General features: G+C 31.3%; 1 protein-coding gene across 2 annotated transcripts in view; it reads left to right on the top strand.

The window, feature by feature from the left end:
- Positions 1-23,592, top strand: part of LOC106666577 (UHRF1-binding protein 1-like) — a 30,884-nt gene that overhangs the window by 2,863 nt on the left and 4,429 nt on the right. The window contains exons 2-21 of one of the 2 annotated variants that reach the window (XM_024230112.1): positions 1,288-1,489; positions 1,558-1,746; positions 1,805-2,036; positions 2,145-2,311; positions 4,325-4,478; positions 4,816-4,936; positions 5,304-5,433; positions 5,493-5,667; positions 5,924-5,956; positions 9,885-9,971; positions 10,041-10,219; positions 13,283-13,523; positions 13,596-13,704; positions 13,780-14,029; positions 14,094-14,333; positions 14,412-14,629; positions 14,866-15,067; positions 15,486-15,620; positions 22,000-22,260; positions 22,657-22,943. In XM_024230112.1, coding sequence (XP_024085880.1) covers positions 1,288-1,489; positions 1,558-1,746; positions 1,805-2,036; positions 2,145-2,311; positions 4,325-4,478; positions 4,816-4,936; positions 5,304-5,433; positions 5,493-5,667; positions 5,924-5,956; positions 9,885-9,971; positions 10,041-10,219; positions 13,283-13,523; positions 13,596-13,704; positions 13,780-14,029; positions 14,094-14,333; positions 14,412-14,629; positions 14,866-15,067; positions 15,486-15,620; positions 22,000-22,260; positions 22,657-22,943 — 3,612 coding nt within the window. The remainder of the gene's footprint in view (positions 1-1,287; positions 1,490-1,557; positions 1,747-1,804; positions 2,037-2,144; positions 2,312-4,324; positions 4,479-4,815; positions 4,937-5,303; positions 5,434-5,492; positions 5,668-5,923; positions 5,957-9,884; positions 9,972-10,040; positions 10,220-13,282; positions 13,524-13,595; positions 13,705-13,779; positions 14,030-14,093; positions 14,334-14,411; positions 14,630-14,865; positions 15,068-15,485; positions 15,621-21,999; positions 22,261-22,656; positions 22,944-23,592) is intronic. The other variant, XM_024230113.1, reaches the window with a different exon arrangement.

Here is a 23,592-nt window from a genome sequence, read left to right as displayed (position 1 = left end):
TAGTGATGGTATAATATTTGATATTAGCTGAAATAAAATCTGGTATAAAAAATCTATGTTAATCTCGTAAATATTTGCCAATAATTGGATTGAACCCAGTTTATTCTAAGGTTTCACCGCCCAGGTGACTCTAAACAACAACTATTCAGCCTGATTTTTATTATTTTTCATGGGTGTAATTTGCAATTTTTATCAGTCTTTTGTAACACCCATAAATTATGTAAACTAGTTATTATTTTAGTTTTATTGCATCTGATCATGCTGGCCTCCTCTCGCTGGCTTTGTCATCTACACTGATGGATAAAATTAATGCACTACCCTTAAATTTTAATATATTTAGGTTTATTCATATTTTGCATACAAAAAATAGGGTTGGTTGTAAAATTAAGACATTTAAAAGAAAATGTTTATACCAAATTCTAAAAAAACAATATCCATCAATCTTATTGAGTAAAGAAAAAAAATTCATTCCTTGAAAAGATTTCTGATAAAATGGTGAAGAATTCTTTCCTATCCTCAAGAACAGCTGTTTCCAACTCTTCTAGGGTGTTAGGATCTTCCCCCTAAAGATAGGGTTTTGCCGTCATACTCATCGCTTAAGTTCGTCCCAAATGTGTTTGATTGGGTTTTAATTTGGGCTTCGAGCTGGACATACCAAGTACTCAATTCCAACCTCATTCAGGTAGTCATCCACAATACGTGCTCTATGTGGCCTTGCATTAGCAAGAATCTCACACCGATGTTGGGGACAAATAGCACTAACACCCGAGGTGGGTGATTTTTGAGACCCACCGGTAATTTATTATAAATTACAAAAGCTGGAATTGCCAGTGGACCGCAAGAAGTGATAGGTTACTCTGTACGCAGTATACATTAAGCAGATTTGACATTATATAAATCCAAATTCCAATATAATATTTATTATTATTTAATCAAACTGTAATGTATATAATATACAAATGTATAAGTGTTTAATAATAAACACTGTTCAAGTTTGTGTTTAATGATTTTCCATTTTATATTCATTTACTACATATTCCATATTTATTCAGATATCGTGAGATGTGGTCGGGTGTGATGTAGGTTTCAGAAAAGAAAATGTTTTTCTGAAACCTACATCACACCCGACCGCATCTCACGATATCTGAATAACTATCGATTAACGGTCACTAATCTCTACACATATTCCATATTGTACATTTGTATGATTATATATTTATAATAATAATCATATTAAATTATTGCACTATACATTAATAATAAACCTTAATAATTTTATTGTTTCAGATATACGAAAAATCTATCTCCAGACAAAATTAATCTTAGCACATTTAAAGGAGAAGGGGAACTCACGTGTTTGGAATTGGATGAAATAGTTTTAACAGATTTATTAGAGTTACCATCATGGGTTCGCCTAACTAGCGCTTGTTGCAACAAAGTTGAATTCAGGATACAATGGACACGTTTAAAATACGAACCAATACGATTTGTAAGCTGGTTTTTTGTGTTACTATAAAAATATTTTTTTAACTCTATAATGTGTTATCTTTCCTGCAGGCTTTGGATGAGGTTAGAGTAGAAATAGAAACATGTGAAGAACTAAGGTCACTTTCAGCCCAACAAGGGCTCTCTGCATATGCAGGAACAGAATATAGTTTTGCCAACAAAGTGGTCGATGGTATGACAATCTCCGTTAATGAAGTTAAAGTAACGTTCAAAACTCCTGCGTTTAATGCAGCAGTACAAGTAAGTCTAGACAGTTGAAATAACTGATATGAACACAATGTAAAATTTCGGTGTTTAGTTACAGATTATGAGGATATTAGTGGAGTCTAAATCACCAGACTGGAAAAAAGTAGAACTTACAAAAACAAGAAAGAAAGACAAAAGTAAAAAACACATTTTAATTTTTAAAACTATTGAGTGGCAGACACTTAGGCTTGAAGCAAATTCTACAAAAGAAAAAGGGCTGGATTCATTAAGGCTTTTTACTAATATGGCAAAATGCAGATTGACAATTAAGAAACGGACGTCAGGTAATTCACTTTACCATAATAATATTTACAATAGCACTCATAACTATGACTATTATAACTATTTAACTGAAATGTTTTTATTGGTGTATTTTGTTTTCCTTGTTGCAGATTGCTTTGTGATGGGGTGCAAACTGTTATTGATATTAGAAGAGTTTGTGTGGGTACTGACTGATTCTCAGCTTAAAGCTGTACTTCATTTTGTAGAGTCACTCTCAGGGTTAGTGCAAAAGGCAAATGAAATAACACGAATTAAAAAAGCTGCAAGAAAGTTAGAGGTAATAAGCACATATATCTTTCATGAGGTTAGAGTTTAGTTGGATACTTAGTTGTAGTTTTAATAAAAAATTATATTTTTTTATATATCACTTTATATTTATAGCAATATATAGTAACCAATAGCATTTTTTTACCATCATCCAGTCCTCCAGAAAGTTGTTATCCTTATTTTTGGAAGTCTGGAGATGGATGCTTTGTTAGTTTTTAACGTTTTTCCATCTAAGGCTATTGTCAAGAGCTCTGAAAAAATGGTAATCTGTTAGCGACGGGCCTGAAGAGTACAGAGGATGTGGTAAAGTTTCCCATCCTGGGTCCATTCAATTTTTCTTTATAATTGTTGTGATATGAGGGTGAGTGTTATTCTGAAGGAGAATGGGCCATTTAGTTTAACTAAACCTATTCCAAATTAAGTTCTGAATGACACCAATCCAGAATGGCACAGTATCTCTTGAGATGGTTTGACTTGGAAACAAAAATCTCATAGGGCATAATACCTATGGCAGTCATAAATAATGAATCAAATGATTAAGGAAATTTCCTTGGTACTTAATCGAATAAAGGATATGACTGCCTAAAATGATGGTACAGGACCCATTTTTCATCGCAAGTGATGATTCTCAAAAAATGTATGTTTTCGGGAGGGAAGCTAAGCAATAGGCTCTAGGTAAACAAACAATCTTATAGGTGTCTGGTACATTGTGTCGTGCTTTCTTACTTTTCCAATTTGATAAAGGAATTCCAGGCAGTTGAGCCAGAGATTTGGAATTAGGTTGTTATCTCTGGTTTAGTGGAGATCTAATTCAATTAGATTACAATTATTAGATTACCTCTTAGTTGTTACTTATCAATAATCTTTGATTGTGAAATTTTTGGTTTGAACACATCTAAGACTGGATTAGAGTTTAATAACATTTCCAAAAAGAGTAAAAATTGGTTGTTATTCTAAAAAAACCTATAAGGTTCAAACCAATAACAGAAACACTGAGGCCAAAACAAGATGAATTAAAAAAAGACCGGATTTTTGAAGGACCTACTACATTTTATATATATTGTGTATAGTATTTATTTATAACTACAGGCCAAAGTTTAGTAAAATGTTTATAACAAATATGAGCAAAAATGGAATGATAGACCAAACTGGATTGCATAACATAAAAACCTAGATAGTAAGGAAACATTGACAGCAGATCAAACACCTGTCATACAGATATAAATCGTGCTTCGTGCTCACATATTTTATCCATTATCCAGAAAATCAGTGAATTATGGATTCATAATTTACCCTAATACTAACCTAACTCTAACCCCAACCCTAACTAATCTAAACTAATTTATACTTAATCATAATTGTCATCATACCTCATCCCCAATCTACCTTTTGGAAAGAAAAAAATATATTTAAACTGAGAAGGCTGATCAATCACCAAAGAAAATATTAATCAACAGCGGGGTGCTTCATCGATGTTATATAGTCCTGATGAAGGCGATATATTCTGCCGAAAGCTCTACAAGAAAATAAATGTTGTTTCTGTCTTCCTGGCCTCATCCCCAATCTACCTTTTGGAAAGAAAAAAATATACTTAATCATAACACTAACCCTATCTAACCTAACCTAATTCGTCCTTTATAACCTAACTTTAACCCTACCCTAATTCATCCTTAACCCTAACACTAACCTAACTCAAATACTAGCTAGCCTTACCTAATCTAACTCTAACCTTAACTAGCCTAACCTAACTTGTCCTTAACCCAAATCATAGCCCCCACCTAACCTAACCTAATCTAACACATGCACATGAAAAGCATTTTCTGTTTTCTCTGACAATTAAATTAATTTAAGTCTAACTTTAAAAATGTTAAGATGTTGGTTAGCAGAAAATAGGATTTGTTAAGTTGGTAGTAAAACTATTTAAAAAAAACTTTTTCACTGTTGTGAATCAACAAGAATATTATTGATGATTTAACTTTCTTTATCCAGTTATAGTGTTTTTATTTTTTTCTCAATATTTTAGTTGCTTCCTGAATACCATGCCCAAGTTGCTCAACAAGAAAGAAGTGGTGATACAACAGAAAAGGAACAGTCTTTCGCTCTTTGCGATGTAGTTGAAACGTCATACCATTTATGGGCACAAAAAATTGATTTACATTTAGTTGATGATCCTGGAGGTAAGATAAATTACAATTGTTTTAGTTGAACCTCTGTACTTATTTCTTTTTCAGTTATTCTTTGTTTAATTCAAATTTATGTTTTTTTGATAAAAAAAATTCTTATTTCAATATTTAAATTTTTTATCACAGTTATTATGCATCAAATCTGATAGCTGTGTGCATATAATCTTTCTATCTACTTGTTTGTACTTAAACTCTAAAATAATTAATAAATTATTACAATAGGTTTCTAATTATGCTGTGGGTTCATAAGACTTCTAATGAACTAAATTTAACTTAAAAATAGAAGTTAAATAATAAAATATAGAAGAGTGACAAATAGTGATGTTTTCAGCTGGACGTTCTATTTACCCTTTACTTAAAAATGGGCATACACTGCGTTTACTCATTAACAATCTCCAAGTTGATTACTATCCATACCATTTAGCAGCTGCTGACAGGGCTCATTGGGCAAGGTAAATTTTTATTTATTCTCATTAAAAAATAAATCTGACAACTTTATTGGTGCCAAACAAGTAGATAATAATTGGGTTTTCTTTTCTTTTGAGATTTTGTTTTACAAGAAAGTATTTATTGATATACACTTTTCAAGTTTTGCATGTATTTTTGTTAATAGGTTAGGGAAATCTAAAATTGAAATCTATTAATTTTAAACCATCTTTAAATTAAATCCCATTTGTTTTAATTTTAAATGATTTTTCTGAAATTTTAGTATTACTAGGGCTTACAAGTATTTACTATATAGTTGTTGTACCATAATTATAATTAACTATTAAATTATTTTATTGGATACAATTCTTTTCCTTATATTTTCAATTGTAGGTACAATCAAGCAAGTTCCCCTCACGCTGAGTGGCTTTCAGCAGCTCAAAGTCAATTTAAAAATTCTCTCCTTCAGCTGATAGACCAAAGAGGAAGGAATCCTAGTTTTAGAGGATCGAATAGCAATGATGTGTGTAAGCATAAAATAGGCAAAAATGTTTTAATTATTAATTGTGTGGAACTTTGTAGGAAGATGAAGATAGAAAAAGTAGCGAATCTTCCCCAAGCCAAAATAATGTGAAAAAGTATGTTATTGCCAATTTGGCAAAAGTAATGACTTCATGCATTGTCCTTAGAGTGCAAGATTTTACAGTTTATGCTATTTTACCAAACAATAAACACTTACAAAAGGAATTTATTAAAGGTATATTAAACAATTAATATTCTTCTTTTATAGTTATTGTGCTGTATATACTAGTTATTCATAAATTATGCAAAATATTAATTTTAATAAGTTGTACTTGTAATCTTACCATCTATATTTTAACAAATTAGGACATTTGAATTTAATAATATAGTCAAATTACATTAGTTTTCAAAAAGCTAATACACCAATCACTTTCTATTTCTGCTCATGCTTTCATAACTTATAAACTGATAATAATTTCTTGAAATTAAAGGGCAGCACAGGAGAAGAGAGAGCCTAGCACAAGGTATAGGTGATTTTAATTAGTGATGCACGAATTTAAATTAACCAATTATAAAATAGTATTTTGGAATATTTGTGTGTTGTTTATTGGGTTGGAACATACAAACTGACTGTTATCTATGCTGTAATCTATGGATTTATGTACTTTTATTCTTCTTTTACAAGCACCAGTGCACACACACACACAGAGTAACTCACCCTATTTTTATTGCTTAAATGTAGAAAGATTGGGAATAATATGAGTCTCGTATAATGTTTTATATTTTTATGTTAAATTTTTATGAAAACAAGCAAGTAAACAAGCTAAATGTAAACAAAAGGTTGGATATTGTATGTTCCAATTTAAGTGTAGTCTAAGTTAGCTGTGTTTTTGGTAGCTGCTTATAACAGTAGTAGTAAAGATTGTGTTGAAGCTGAGTGTTGGTCGGCGAGTAGTTGAAATCATGAACTGGCATTGGGTCCTCTTCACTTGCGGGTTTGTTAAACTACTCAAACACTTTTCGGCATGGTGCCGTCATCAAAGTGTCTGTCACTTTGTCGAAGTGGGGCTTTTATGTCATTGGGTCAGTCAGTTGTCGCTAGGGGTGTTCGAGGTAGGGGGCATGGTCATGGTGTTCATAGGTTGATCGTTCTGTTGATTTATTATTTGTGCATTGTTAGTTTTTGTTGTATTGGTTTCGATGTTATTTTTTCTGAACATTTGTGTTTTTTATTATGTAGTGTTTTTAGTGGTATGAAAGTAGTGTGTGAAAGTGAGTATGTTTGTCATTTATAAGTTTTAAATTTGTAAATATTATTTGTTTGTATATCTCTAAGTTCTACAATGTGTTGTTTTGTGCATTGTGTATTAAAATGCTGTTTCTATTGTGTTCGGCTTGTGATTGTGATGTATTAAGTGTGTGGCATAATTTGATTTCCCTTCATTGTCTCTGAAGGATCTGAGATGTTCTTTGAATTGATCTCTTAATTTCCTTCCAGTCTATTCAATGCATCTGTCTCCACGATGATATGTGATGCTATAAACACCGTTATTGCCTAGCAGGTCGATTGTGTCTAAGTTTCTTTTAGTAGTTTACCTACTACTACCAAACTACTACTGTGTTATTATTGGTCCTTAGTGCTGTTTTTAGTCCGAGTTTGTTGAACAAGTCGTCTGTAGGCTTCTTTTCCTGTGTATGTGAATATTGTCCATGGTTGATGTTGTGTTTAGTTTATTTATTTATTTTTTTAGAACTAGAAACACTAACTTTTTCATCTCAACCAAGACCTTACATAAAAAGAATAATTAATTGAATTTCATATATTTAATTTATTGTAATTTTCATATTATTTAAAAAAGTACTTAAGAAACTTCTTAAATTCATCTTAAACTTAGCTTTACATGAATGATGTAATGATTTAACATTATTGTTCCCCTGGGGTTTTATTACAGAGAAGTTTAGCCATTTGCTCCTAATTTTCATTCCATTAAAGAACAATTAAGTTTTTCTTCTATTTTGTCTACATTAAATGTCTACCTTTGTGGACATTTAATTTAATTTTTGTCTACGATTTTGTTAAAAATCTGCACATGGATCTACCAACCTTTGAATGCATATATTTAAAGGTGACAATCCCAGGTCACTTCCTTAGCCGACCACGAGGATCTCTGGAGCTAACAAAAAGCCTATTTGACAAGTAAAAATTGAACAAATTTGTTGTTGGGCCAAGAGGAGGCCAAGGCCTCCGCATGCCAAATGTGAATCCATTGCCCTCAGGGAAGCTCTCATCCACGCTTTATTTCTGACATTTACTTTGGAATTGCCATTCCCTTTGTTACAGTGTATCAGGATAAGAATAAAAGCCATTTAAGAAGCTTAATAATATAACTGTAGAAAAGTACCCAACCCCCATATCCCGGGGGTCAAGCTGCCCAATGCATTTGGAGAGACCCCTCCCCCCGCCCACCAAACGAACCCCTGGGCCCATCTCAGAGACTCAACGTTAAAAGAGACACAGCTCAATATCAGTCTTCCAAGAAGGCATAAATCAATTTATACTCCTCTTCTATTCCAGACACAAGGAGACTCAGCATAGACTCCCTCAATGGTACAACCTACCAAAAAATGACTTTGTTTACATTCTTTGTACTCCGGGCAATCAAAGATTATGTTTAATTTCAATTAATTAAGGTTTTTAGTTGAGATAAAAAGTCAGTGTCATGAGCGGGATTCGATTCGAACCCACGATCTTCGGCTAGATAGCCGCTGCTCTACCACTTGAGCTATCGCTACCTCGATCCACTCGGACACTAACTTCCCATCTCAACCCCACCTTTTGAATTTTCCCTCCTTTTTGCCATTTTTTTGAAATGCAAATTTGCAAAATGGCAAAAAGGAGGGAAAATTCAAAAGGTGGGGTTGAGATGGGAAGTTAGTGTCCGAGTGGATCGAGGTCACGATAGCTCAAGTGGTAGAGCAGCGGCTATCTAGCCGAAGATCGTGGGTTCGAATCCCGCTCGTGACACTGACTTTTTTATCTCAACTAAAAACCTTAATTAATTGAAATACATTAATTGGTCAAGCGGACCACTAAAACTAGTGAATTATGTTTAATGTTCTCCGACTCATCACACATCTCACAATTCGCACAAGCTATAAGGTTTATTCTGTGCAAGTTTGTTTCACAGATGTAGTGATTCATTTGGATCCTTTTTTTTATTAATTAATGTAATAAAATTAATTGTTTTATTTTTAATATGCAAGGCACTTATTACATTGCTGCATGATATTTTATTATTATTTTCATTATTAGCCATTTAAAGGACTTGGACATTTGACAGACTCAGCAATAATTTTGACAGTGTGTTATTGACCATGCTGACCAAAAGGTCCATTGACAATGCTTTTTTGAATTTGAATTTATGGCACAGTTTATATTCAACTGCTGTCATGAGTTATTTTCCTAAATGTTTGTGCCAGTTTTCTTTTGTTCGTATGTATGACTATTATTTGTATAACCAGTGGGCTTCTCTAGCCCAGAAATCCTCATGCCCCTGGCAAAACTCCGGTGTTCGGGAGAATCTCTCGGACCTTTTAGTGCTTCCTTACAAAATAAACGAAGTTCATCGGGAAGAAGCTGTGATAAGGCGAAAAGCACAGAGAGGTTCTACTTGTATAAGGAACTTTTCAATGAACACCTACTGTCATATAAACCGAGCCTTTCTCAGGTCTAGGTAATAGGTAATAAGTCTAGGTAATATTAGAGATTCTTGTTGGCTATTCAAACTAAGAGGAGAATTGCTATATTTGAAATTCAAACCCTGGGTTTTGAATGATCCTCACAATGAAACTTGTCCACTTTGTAACAGCCACGCCAGGGAAGATGATATCACTTTTTGGGAGTCTGCTCTCTTCCCTCAGAATTGCGGGTATCTTACTTTGGAAAGACAGTCATCTCCAGAATTGAAATACTGGAATATCTTTCTAACCAAGTATCCCCTTTACCGCTAATTTCCTTTGCTCGGCACGCCTGGAGAGTGAGATACGAGAGGCTTTCAGATATGCAATAATTGTCATCCTTGTACATATACTTTTACTGCTTTGTTTTTTAGTACTCTATCAGTTCTCAAGAGGTAATTTGTACTTATATAATTATTTTTGTTTTATTATTTTTCTCATATTTCCATTTATTTTAATTCATACACCTGCTATATGTAAATTTTCTTTTAGAATTTCTTTTGTTTTAATATTTCTGTATTTGTAAGCTTTATTATGCAGTAAACTCAGCAGACGGCTACTAGCTATGCTTATTATACTTTGTATCAGTGTTTCTATTTTTTGTTTGTATCAATTCTAATAAAGTATTGTGTATTGTATTGTATGTCTATTATGTAATACTTATTATATTATGATTATAAGAATTATAAGTTATTATATATTATATTTTTCTAGGTGATAAAGAACGCAATATGCCTTCTGATGTAACAGTACATGCAGAATTTACTTATTATTATTATCCTGGAAACATTGCATTCCCTTGTAAGTATAGAACAGATGGATGTTTATTTTAACAAATAACTTTTTTAACTGAACTGTTCTTTATTACAGTACCAGTTCCCAAGTTTTATGTACAAATAAATCCTGTTATAATGAATTTCGATGTGAATACTATTCTTTGGTTGAATTCATTTGCTTTAAATCTTCATCAGTCATTACAAGAGATTAAACAAAACTCAACCAATAACTTGAATTATGTTGATGTTAAAATAGAAGCAATAATGCCTCGAGTAAGTATTATGTTTTCTATAGTCTTAAGATATATATTTAAATCAATTGAGAAAGGTGATAATGATTGATATAAAATACTGAATTGTCAAGGCCCCATATACATTTAGTTTATTTATCAGTTTGCATGAACGAAAATCTAGAAATTGAACAATTGACTGGACTAACCATGTGTAGACACAGTTCAGTTTGCCGTCCAGTTTCTCCAGTGTTTGCTACAGTTGTGTCAGTTTCCATGATGTAGCACTGGTATGTGGCTTATATGACACAACTCTTAAGGAGGAGAAAAATAAAAATCAGTGAAAAGAAAATTACAAAATTTTCCATTCCACTGACAGAAATGAATGATTACCTGAACGAACTGTCAGTTTATCAAAGGGAACTAAGGTCCCAGGGCTTATACTAGATACCACCAGTTATTTCCCTGGATAGAACTGTGCAGCTTTGTTTCACTTCAAATTAAAATTCAAGGGGGGGGCCTCGGTGGCCACAACGGTTTAGGCATTAACACGGCGCTCATCACTGTAAGGTAAAGGTCCCGGGTTTGATTCCAGCCGCCCTGCATTCGAATCCGACATACCTACAAATGGGCTTTTTTTTCAAAAACACCGGCACTTCGAGGGTTGATATAACCTCTACTGTTGCGAACCCTCGTTTAAAAAAAAAAATTTAAATTCATTGATTTGAGTGTTTAAATAACCCTAAATTTAACTGAAGAAATATCACATTTAAGTTAAGTATATGTATGTAAATTACTGACATGAAATTTTGTTGTTTACATATTAATTTTAACCCATAAGTACGGGCATCAGGTGCACTCAGTGCACCATTGGGCAAAACTTGCCTATGGTACTGGAGGGCCTGTCTGTACAGTTATCCTTTCAGTATGCTATTTGGATTGTGGTGGACAATTTCATAGATTTATCAACTTTTGCTGTGAATCAGTTTTTGTTGATTTTCAATTGGTGCACTTTGTAGGAAATCTTATATTTGGACAAAGAATTAAAAAATTTAAAAAGAATAGATATATAAAAATCAGGGTTTTATGAAAAAAGGGAAAGTTAGATCATGCATAAAGTGCACCAGCGCGCGGGCATATTTTAACCAACAAGATGCACATGTTAAAACACAATTTCTAAAGAACAAATAAAAATAAAAATACAATCTCTCCCTAACATTGACCCTAATATAATCCCTCCCTAACACTAACCCCAGCATTAACGTAACACCTCATGCAAACATTCCATCTCTAACTCTAACCCATCCCTAATCTAATCTAGCCTATCCCCAACCCTAACACCTAACCCAGCCTATCCTAGTCATTCCTAACCTAATGCATGTGCACTCTCTTGTAGCATGAAAAATTTGTATATGCAACCTTTTACAAGTATACTTTTAAATATACATTATATAAAAAAATAATACAGAATATATAAAAGATAATACCGAACATTGAAAATTAAGTACAATCAACTCTTGTTAATTTGAAACTTCAATATAATTCAAATTTATTGATAATAGAAACTTCCCAGCAGGTGACTTGGGTAAATTTAAACAATTCTGTGCATACACTCAGTAATACAAAATATTTTTTGTAACAGGGGGAGAGAGAGCATTCTATAAATTAAAATGGAGCCTCTTTATAATTTGAACTTTTTTCTTTCCATGTATAGTTTACTTCCTTGCACCCTAAAGTTCCCTTGAATTTTCTCTAGCTTTTTATGTTCGTCGGTCAGTGTTTTGTCAATGTATTCTTATCATTGGTCACTTTCGAAAATTATTTAAACAAAGGACTCCAAATCATATTGAAACAAAACTGCTTCATAATTTTTTTAAATAATGCATAACAATGTTCAAATTTACAGTTGATCTATTTACAGTTTTCATTATTTTTAACTATGTTTTATGTATGTACAATTTAAATTTGAACTTTTAAAAATACATATCAAATCTTAATAATTTGATTTTTTTGTTCCTCTTGATAATTGGAACAATTTGATAATTCGAATTATTTTTTTGGTCCCGTGGGTTTTTGAATTGTCAAGAGTTGACTTCATCTAGTAATTTTTTATTATTAAGTGAATTTACCTTTGGTCAGTGTTAAATATTAATATTAGTAATAATACATATATATATTTAGTAGTCATAATTGACAGTAATAATTATTTCAATTAATTATACTTTTTATCCAAGTTCTTAAATCAAAATCATGGAGAAAAATATTAAATCATGGAGATATAACCTAACCCTAACTCTGCCTGACCTAACCATTTTCAACCTAACCTAACTATTTCTAACCTAACCTAACCTACCCCATTCACTCCCTGGTAATGTGAAATTGATGTGAAAATGATTTCACAGTAATAAAATATATCTAAACCATGTTTTAATGATTTTATGAGTTTGTTTGCTAAACTCATGTTTAAGCAATAATGTTTATTTTAGCATGCGCTGAAGATTGAGAAATAGTAGTGTAACTTGAAATTATTGCACGAGTATCAAAGTGTGTTAATTGTATCTAGGCAAGTGCAAGAAGAGTTTTTTCTATTAGTTTTTATTACAGCAATCACCAATCCATTTTGAAAAGTAGATTATTGTACAAATACAATTTATTCTTGTACAATTTAGATAAGAACTTTTAAAAATGCATTATAACTCTTAATGTGTGTTTCTTAGTGACCTGTGGTTTCATAATTTGATTTTTTTTTTTTGAAAATTCAAATTATTTTTTGGCCCCTTGGGTTTTGAATTATTAAGAGTTGACTTCATCTAGTAATTTTTTATTATCAAGTGAATTTACCTTTATTCAGGGTTAAATATTAATATTAGCAATAATCCATAGATGTATTTAGTAGCCCTAATTGACATCACGACTTTCGGCTCAGTACGCCACTGCTCAACCACTTGTGTGACGATAGCTGAAATGGGGGGGGCGTATTGAGCCAAAGGTCGTGGGTTCGAATCCCGCTCATGACACGAGCTTTTTCATCTCATCCAAGATCTTTGAAAAAGTATAATTAATTGAAATAATTAGTGATAATTTATAAAGCGTGTATTCCTTCCAGGTAATTTTTGAGAGCAATGTTGAAATCCAGTGTGGACAACGTGATAGACCAAAAGCCCTTCACATTCAAGTCAGTAGGGCATTGATAAGCAATGTTAGAAGTTCTGATGGTTGTAGTCGAGCCGATTTGGCCAAATGTGTTAATGCATTGCAATTAGGTTCCTTATTCTTTGGTAATGAATTCCCAGTCAAAGAAGGTGATTTTGCTGTGATACCAGATAAATTTATCGACCATATCCAATGTATGTATTTGTCGATTGCATGCTCGTGTTTTGATATTTTGTGTAATAACCAAATTAACTTTATATTATCAGTTAAAGATAACATTCGTACACCTTTGGAGGAACTTCCCACGAACACAGTATCTGAGCTAGTCAGCTATTTCAGAAAAACGCTATTGTGGACAGAGTCTAGAGATGTTTGGTAAATATCTATTTTTGAAACACAGTAAAACATATGTAATTATTATTATTTGATTTTGTAATATTCTAATTTTAGGTGTATTAACTTCGAACCAATTTGGGGTGAATTTTATGGTGCAAGGGGTGTGGCTCATAATAAACCTGTGGCATTTATTGATTCTTTTCCATTAAAAATTTGGGTTTATCTTAAAACTGAAAGCAGTACAAGAAAAGATTTTTCAAAACCGGAACTATACGCACTAGCTTACATTTCCAATTTAGTTTCAGTCCAAATAAATCATTATCAACTATTATTTCTTTTACGGTTGGCTGATGATTTTGCTGAGGTAATACTTTTAAATAATTTGTTTAACTTCCTTTTATAAAAGTAATTTTGTTATTTTCATCAAGTTGTTGACTATTCTTGAAATGGATTCTCGACGGATTATGAAAAGAGGAAGTAGTGGAGTGGTAGTTGGTGCAGTTGTTCCTCAGCTTGAAGTCACTCTTGTTATGCCTTCTCAAACACCTGGCAAAGAGTCCTCAGGAGCAGATCTTGAATCTGTCATTCCTGATACCTCAAGCCTTGCAGATGACATTGTTACAAATCCAAGCATTCAGTGGAATGCAGTATTAACAACTGATTTGCAGGTAAACTTTGAATACTATTTCTACCTTTTTTTAAACTTGAAATACACGACATTGTATAGACTTTTTTTTAAATATCAGGATGGAGGAGTTTATAAACGAGAAAATACGGTACCAGCGATGTCTCCTCCAAGTAATCAGCTTTCTCTTGATGTGACACCAACCTTCTTGGAATCGAAACAATTAAATTCATTTATGGGGCTTTCTTCAATGAAGAAAGGGTTTACTAATTTTACAAATTTATTGGATTCTAAACTTAAGTTTTCACCAAATGATGCAAGTGATTCATTTTCAACTAGGTTAGTAATAGCAACGATTGATATTTGATGAGAATAAAGTATACTCTATAAGTTAGATAAAACAAACATTTCATCTTAATATTCTTAATTCCTTACGTTTATAGTAATAAATATAACAATTTATTGATAGTTGTATTAAAAATGAACAAAGTTATAGTAGTAGTGAACTTTAAAGCTAGAAAATTCTTGATCAACAGTACTAGGCCTAGTTTTACTAATATTAATATTGTTTTTAGATCTGATGGAACTTCTGATAGTGAAAACTATGTACTTAACGGCCAAGTTGATTCAATGTTCAATATAGATACTTGTGATGAACCTATAGAATATGGCAGTGAAGCACTCGAAGAGTTCGATGACCATTCTGGTGCTACAATTAGTGTTACAACTCCAAGTGAAAATCCATCAAATGCAAGTTCTTATAAAAGAAAAGATTTGGTTAGTATTTTCTTAATTATTGTACCCAGTAGACTCTTGTTATCCGTGGGGGATCTGTACCAAGCATCACCGTGGATGACGAGAACCATGGATAATAGGAAGTACCTCAAATTTTGGGCTTCAAAGCATTTTCTTCTACTGGCATACAAATCAGATATTTTTTATATTGCGTCTGCCTATCATTAATGCTATGTATACACTTATGTACACACGAAGACAGTATGACAAAGGTTGCAACATGTTAGGGTTTTTTCTGTGATTCACCTCATTCCCACTGTCTTCTAAAACGCAACACGATGAACGAAAGTGCGGATAAAAAGAGTCAACTGTATATCTATATATAGTCACTGTTAAACATTGTTAATGTAAGGGGGAAAAGTAATGCTTATTTTCAATAATAATAAAATTATTTTTTTAGATTTCTGTGGCCACATTTAAATTAGGCCAGGTAGAAATAATACAGCAGTCCCAAGGGCTCACATCCACCATTAAAGCTCAGGTATCAAACATTGCAATAGAAGAATGTCCAGCTATTCCATGGGATGAATTTCAGGTACTTTTATTAATTCAATATGCAATCTGAGGTATATATTAATATGCTAATGCTACATTCTAACATAATTCATTCAATTGGTCAAGCGGACCACGAAAACTAGTGAATTTAATAATTAATATGAGACTATTTTGAGAGCTTGTCTGTGTGCATTTATATATTATGGGATGTGTTTTCATGCATATACATTTTTACATTACATACACTGTATTTTTTGGACCAAGTTTATCTATAATTTTTGATAGTCAAGTTGGGAAACAAGGTAGGTTTTTTATTGACAATCTGGCTTCCAGCTTGCAGTTTCTTTTGCCAGGTTTGCCATGTGTAATTACTATTAAAAATAAATTTCTTTTTGGCAGAATAATGCTGAAGATTTGCAAAAATTATTACTTTATTCTCAATACATTCTGTCCTTGCTGTACTGATGTTGGAACATTTAAGTTTTGTTGTTTTATCATCTTTACTGCTTACTTTTAATTCACTATTCATATGTTCATAATAGTTTCATTGGTATTATTTTTAAATTAACAAAACAGGCCATTGCCAGCTTTTTTTAAATTATATTTCATTTGATCTCTTCCTTTTTTTAATTTACTCTGCTCTTTTCTTTCTTGTATGTTATGCTAAATGTTTCATTTTACCTACAAGTCATGTACAATATTTTCAGTTGTGAGTTATAGTTTTATATTATTTATTTTATTACTAGCCTTTTTTTTCTTCTTGCCACTCGTGCTAAAATTGTAACACAACAGGTTACATTTATAACTTGCTTACTGCTTCAGAAACAAGGCGTTTTGTATATCTATTAAATTGTAGCCGGATAATTATATCGTAACCGCATCCTCTGCATACTAAGTCTTTCAGCCCAGTATAAAGCCTCACTCTCGAACCAGAACATTTTAATGCTATATTTTAAATACACTTTATATTTTTTAGATTTATTCTTTAGAGATAAATTAATATAAAATTAATTTAATAAGTAGATATTAGAGATTCTGGCTCTGCTGTCTTGTATCCTCGATAAACAGGGGTTGTGGCTCTTTTATATTTTTCAAGCAGGTTGTTTAACCCTGCAGCAGACATGTAATTAGGACTAGTTAAATACTTATTTAAACAAATAACATCTCAATTCTTGTTGATTTGTCATCTATTGTCCAAAAATCTATTATTACTAAAACAGCTTTCAAAATTAGCAGACCGGAGCCATATAGTGTGCAAAAGAGCCATTATCTCATTTTTCTATGAAGTTGTTTATTTATACACTTTTGTTTTATTGACATCAGTATTGTTAGTAAAATGATCAGATCATCCAAGCATTGTCGAAGGACCTCCGAGATTTTTTCAGATTTGTTATACAAATTTTCAGACCTAAAAAGTTTTAAAAAAATTTACAAAAATCCAATAAAATTAAAATCATAGCTATAACCAAAGAAAGATTAAACTATGATCATCTAACCCAAAATAATTAAGATTAGTATACTTACATTAGGAGGCGCGAGAGGTACGCAGTTCTGAAGGCACAAGTTTTCTCTTTAACTGCTCTGTAGCGAATGAAATAAAGAAAACTAAAAAATGGCACTTGTTGCTCCCAGTTCATGAAAAAATAGAGAACAAATACTAGCCAATCGGAACAAAGATTCAAACTAAAAATACAACAAGAAAGAAATTGCAGCACACACCACTGATACGCACCTGCTAGAGGGTTAATATTGGAGTTGGAGTTTGAAATTTTATAGATATGTAATGACTGTTGGTAAAATTCAGTTGGACAGTCATGTCAATATATATATTTTTTTAATGCCTTATTGATGAAATATTTTTCTCATTTAACAAATGTCACATTACATACAAAGTTTCATGTTTTTTACTCACATGTCTTATTTTGTGTCATTGTTGTATTGTCTTATGTGTGTCAGGGTTTTCACTTATAATACATAGTTGGTTTTGTATTTGTAAAGTGTCTGTTCAGTGCAATTGAATACCTCCCTGAAGGGCCATGAACTTCTAGGTTAAGATTAGTATACTTTTTTAGTATAAATTAAAATTAGTATACTTTAGGTCATTTCAACTCCTAATGCTTACAAATGATAAACTAAATATACATCTTCCATCCCTTAGTACAAATCATTTGCTCCAGCAAGCTGAGGGATTACTTCATCCCTTCATATCCCTACTTAATAATATTCCATAATTGCTTCTCACACTGCTAATAAATGCATTCATGCATTCTTAAAAATCCATTTAATATTAAGAAGCTATATATAATAGAATGCCCACATTTAACAGGGAAATAATTATTGTATCAGATTGGCACTTGTTATATACTTAGCTTTGTATGCTACGCCCTACATGAGGAATATGTATGTGGGCACTGGCCCAAAAGTATGGCCTATTATGAGTTTTATGAGATGGATTTCTCTTCCTTGACTCAGATCCTTTGTGGGCCAACCACTAATTACACCTTTTGTCCAAAAACTCTGCCGATCCTGTTTAAGGATGCTGCCTTCTTTCCTTTATCCTTTTTTCTTGGCATTTTAAGTGGCTGAATTGCAGTGGCATGTCCAGAGGTTGGGATATCTCAATAGCTGTTTATTTCATATGTTGTTAATAAACATTGCCACTATTAAATTATCTTCATAACCAACACATTTAGTTCAACTAATGGAATTATTTTCATTTTTACCTGAGACACTGATTAACTGTAGCATTATTCATCCAATTGTTTAAATTAAAATTAGACCCTTTTATACCCAACTTTTTATTTAGTGTTGCAGGTAGGTAATCTAAATAAGGATCGATTCCCCCCCCCCAATCTGTATGTAGAATTATATCTCTCCTATTGTATTTTTCTAAACAATTTTTTAATTGAATGGTTTCTAATATGCTTCTGTGTCATATCACCTAATGAATAGAAAGCAGTTTGTTTAAAAAAATATATCAATTGGCTTAATGTGGTGGCATCAACTGCCACTGCTTATATATTGGGTAATATAAATTACTAATACTGCTAATGTATTTTAATGAAATGGTATTTGTTTACATTTTTTGACATACCAAATTGTTTTAATTAAACCAAATAATTTTAAACAAAAAATTAAATAATTTTCTATCGTTTTATACATTCATGGTAAAGTACTTGTCATCAATTCCATTTTTGCTCTTGTATAACTCTAATTATATTATGTACATAATAATTCAGTTTTATTGCTATTATTTACATGACATTTGTGTATTTTGTGTGTGACTTTATTCCCTTAAAAATACTTTGAACATGTTGCCTTTTTTTTATTTCATGTGTATTTGCTTGACATGATCAGGTTATATATTTCGACATAAAGCCTTATTTTAATTTTATATTTAATATTATTGCTGAATATTCAATTAGTTTTTTTTATTTTCTTACATTTACCATTATTATTTTTTGCCGTTCTTTTAATATGTTTTGTATGTTTTGCATGCACACTATTTATCTCTTTCTCTCTGTCACTGTGGCATCATATGGTGAATGTTATATTCAGAAAGAAGAAAAGGTACTACCTATATTTCATATTAAGCTTTCTGCTATGACTGCACCTCTGCTTACTGGCTTCATAGATTAGTTCATTAGTTATATTATAAGATTTTGACAATGTAAGATTGTTTCATTTTAAAACTTATAAAGTAAAATAATAACAAACATTAAAAAAAATATTGCGTTAACTGCTAACTGTAAATTTTCAGAATATTTAATATAGATGTTACAATCATTGTAGTTCTGAATATTGTTTATTAGCCGAATAGTAATCGCCTTAAGTTTTAAGTAATAAATTATATAAAGTTTGAAATTTCAATGGCATAAGTGGTTTAATATGTTTTTCTTTTCAAGTTTAAAATTTTATTTGAATTAAGTAGTTTCATGGAGCAAAAAGATAATGTTTATTTATGTTATTCATTTCAGTGGATTAAAACACACAATATAAATTTTAATGATGTGAAGGCACAGTGCTCAGCATATAAATTTTATATGTATTACTACACAAATACAATTGTATATTTACTTACTCAGAACTACATTTTTTTACTGCAAGTCATTGTTTATAAAATTGTGTACAATATTATTTAGAAAAGGTTGCATGGAGTATAATCATACGTAACAATTTGCATGCTTAAATAATATAACATGTAAAAGTATTAAATCATGGAGATGTAACCTAACTTAAACCTAATCCTACCTTTCCTGACCTGACCATTTCTAACAAAACCTAACCTAACCTAACTCTAACTCTGCCTAACCTAACCATTTCTAATCTAACCTAACCATTTCTAACCTAACTTAACTTAGTCCATGTTCACTTCCTGGTAATGTGAAATTGATGTGAAAATAAATATTCAATAAAAAAATTGTGTATTGTTGTTAATAAAAAAAATATATCTAAACCATGTTTTAATGATTTTATGAGTTTGTTTGCTAAACTCATGTTTAAGCAATAATGTTTATTTTAGCATGCGCTGAAGATTGAGAAATAGTAGTGTAACTTGAAATTATTGCACGAGTATCAAAGTGTGTTAATTGTATCTAGGCAAGTGCAAGAAGAGTTTTTTCTATTAGTTTTTATTACAACAATCACCAATCCTTTAAGGAAAAGAGAATTTTGTACAAATACTATTTATTCTTGTAAACATTGAGAAATTGCGACAAAATTAAATCATTCAAATTTTCTACCCATATTAAAAACCATTCGAAAAGTTAAAAATTATATAGTTTTTTAGTTAAGTTGTACAGTAAGTTAAAATCATGATATTTGTTTTTAACTCCCTTCATCCCTTTCTATAAATTATTTTCATTTAAAAAATGTTAAATTGAAATATGAAGACAACTTTTATTAGAAGTTATACTACTTACCAGCTTTTGTTATAATTTTAATTAACGAATTGAGATTGATATTTTAACATTACGTTTATATTAATGTTTGACATCAATTACATCTGTATTTTAACTGATAGATTAGTAACTTCTATCAGATTTACTTATTTGTTTCCTAAATGAGTAGACAAAAATTTTTAAGAAAGGCAATTCAAACAAAAGTAATTAGCACACAGAAAACTGCATCTCTCAAATGATGCGGCAAATGTTTGAAAATCGTCTATCATCAAATAATTTGTATTTATCAAACTTACTTGTATGAAGGAACATAGTTTATTTTGATTTGTCCTTTAATAGACTCAAAGCAAGTCCTTAAGTGGTAATTCGAATCAATGCAAAAAAAGCTAAGTAAATTAGAAATTAGTGAAAGAGAAAGAAAGAAAACCGGTGTCAGTTCCCATCCTATTCTTAGAACTTTTGGTTTACAATTGATTTCGTTGGAAGATCCTATTGGTAGTGTAAAACATACGCTTTGAGACATTGTTTAATATGTTATTAATGCTCAATGCAATATTTTTCTCTTGTGTTACACGTATATATTAAAATCCTGGACTTAATTGTATTCCATCTGAAGGTCTTCATACCTATGTAAATATCTTGGGTCTGTCCAGAGGAATTTTAGTTGTTCATTAGGCTTATAATGTTCATTAGTATAAAAGTAGTATCATTTTGAATTATTTTCAATTTAATTTGATTAACATATTATCTATTTGAGGTAATCATGTAAAATAAAACAGACCAAGAATAAACATGATATCAATTCTCAATTAATAATAATACGTTCTACCATTTAATACCGTTTTGATAATTCTGAAGCTGCAGTTTTCATAATTTTAGCATGTAGATTAATTTAAATATAGTATTGTGTGCTGATTGTAGGATCAACTGGAAATCCCTCATTCCTCAAAGCATGACATTAATGTTTTAAAACACATACAACATTAACTTAGAAATGATTTGGAGATATTGATAAGTTTAAAATGTAACGCAGTGGATCGCATGAAATATTCATAGGGTATTTAAAAAAAAAAGTTATTGTAAAAATTGTTGCTGTTAGATTTGTGTACACATTTGTGGGGAAGGTGAAATAATTTTGATTTGTTTATCTGGAAATTTAAAAAAAATTGCAAGCATGAAATGTTTTAATTTTTAATTGAATTTTTCTTTTCAAACTTTTCTATGCATTTTATTGAATTGTTTAATACTAGTGATTTATTTGTTGTCATTTTATAATTTCCAGCTAATCAAGTTACAATTATTTTACTTTTGCCTTACACGTAGTTTTATACTTCAATCTCTTATGAAATATAAACCTTTGACTCTTTTTCAACCGTAACATAGTTTTAACAATGGTGATATTAGTTCACATGTGAAGTTATTTGATGTTAAAGACAACTTATAACTAACTACAGTCATATTTATTTGTATACAAAGTTTTTCTTGTTTGACCTTACCCCTTTTTTGTTTTATTCTCAGAACAAGTTTAACACCAGATCTCGTGGATGGACTGAAGTGTGTGATAAACCTACTGTTAAACCAGGAGTCCGGATAAGAAAAGAGCACACGGTTCAGTATGGCGATTTGAATCTTTGGCCTACCCAAAAGATTAGTTCGTGGTTCAACGATTTGGTCACAGTCGCATTATCCGATATATGCATCACACTGAATGCTTCGACAGTTTCATCCATCGCAGAATTTTTTGAAGATGATATCGAATCGCCATCAATTCCAATCAAGGTAATTATTTTTAGTTTAGTTTTAGAAAAGAATAGAAACTAGGGGGTTCAGTTTTACGAAGATTTAAGGAAAATAAGTCCTGGGGTCCAAATGTTCCGCTTGAAGGTTAAAAAAGGATCATTTTGACTAGTCTTAGTGATTTCTTTGTTTAAGTATGAGGTTTTGAATGTAAAGTTACAATTAGTTGCCTAAGAGGTTGCCATTTTTTATGTTTACATATATGTATATTTCAGACAAAAAGAAATTCATATGTAACAACTCTATTGATGTGATTTGTGTGATCACATTTTACCCATACTTTTATCATTATTATTTGACTTTAAAATTTCATTTTTTCATTATTTAATCTTTATACTTAAATGGTGCTAAAATTAATTTGCCATGTCTTGGATTTAGATAAGCATGGAGAATATGGACTTAAATATTATTGAAGAGAAGAACTCGATGGCAGCAGGTGGAACACCTATAAACGTTTCAATATCACGTTTGCATATATCAAGAGATAAAGATAAAGTGATACTTATTGAGCCAACAATTGCTGAAAAGCCTAGTACATACACCCAAGAGATTTATGACCTGAAAAATGAAAATGAACAATTACGTCGCAGGCTTGCTGCTATGGAAAGGTTGAATGAAGAAAATCACCGTCTTAGAAAGTGTGAAGAAGAGTCTCATGAACTGAGGTATGATTTGTACAATTTCTCTATTAAGAAATTGTTTAAAGACAACAATTATACAACACAAATATTTGCATTGTGCTACGCTATCAGAGCTTTAATCTGTAACACTACAGGTGTAGGCCAACTCAATCCCAATTATTCAGTGTTTACTAATTTTTCAACACTCAATTGTATAAATGCATTTAAACAATGTTAATGGGTGGTGGTGAATTACATGATTATTTAATTAAACAGATGGAAAGTTAGTGGGCTTCAAATTTCTTCTTAATGGGACAAGTGTTCCATCAACTGTGCTTGGTTTACAAGATACATATAAACATTGGCTGTTTTTTCGCATGATTTGGTGTCTGGTGAATGCATATTATTTGAAATACTGAGTCTCACTTTTAAGAAATAAACAACTTACAAATGAGAAACAGAAGCTTGAGGAAAAACACCGTCATGATGACCTAGATATACTGCCTGATGTGGACATATGACTAGTGTGCAACCAAAAGCTATGAAATATTCTGTATGTTGGTGTTAGGGTCAATTGGAGATTTTTTAATAATATGTATGAATGTTATTTAGATTTTAATAAAAAGCTCACAGCCTAAGAATTATAGAATTATCTAGTTACAAACATTAGTTTCTCCAATTTTTATTTACATTT

Source organism: Cimex lectularius, unplaced genomic scaffold (genome assembly GCF_000648675.2).
Source record: "Cimex lectularius strain Harlan isolate CLEC.00 unplaced genomic scaffold, Clec_2.1 scaffold56, whole genome shotgun sequence".
NCBI lineage: Eukaryota > Metazoa > Arthropoda > Insecta > Hemiptera > Cimicidae > Cimex > Cimex lectularius.
This window is presented reverse-complemented; position numbering and strand designations above follow the sequence as displayed.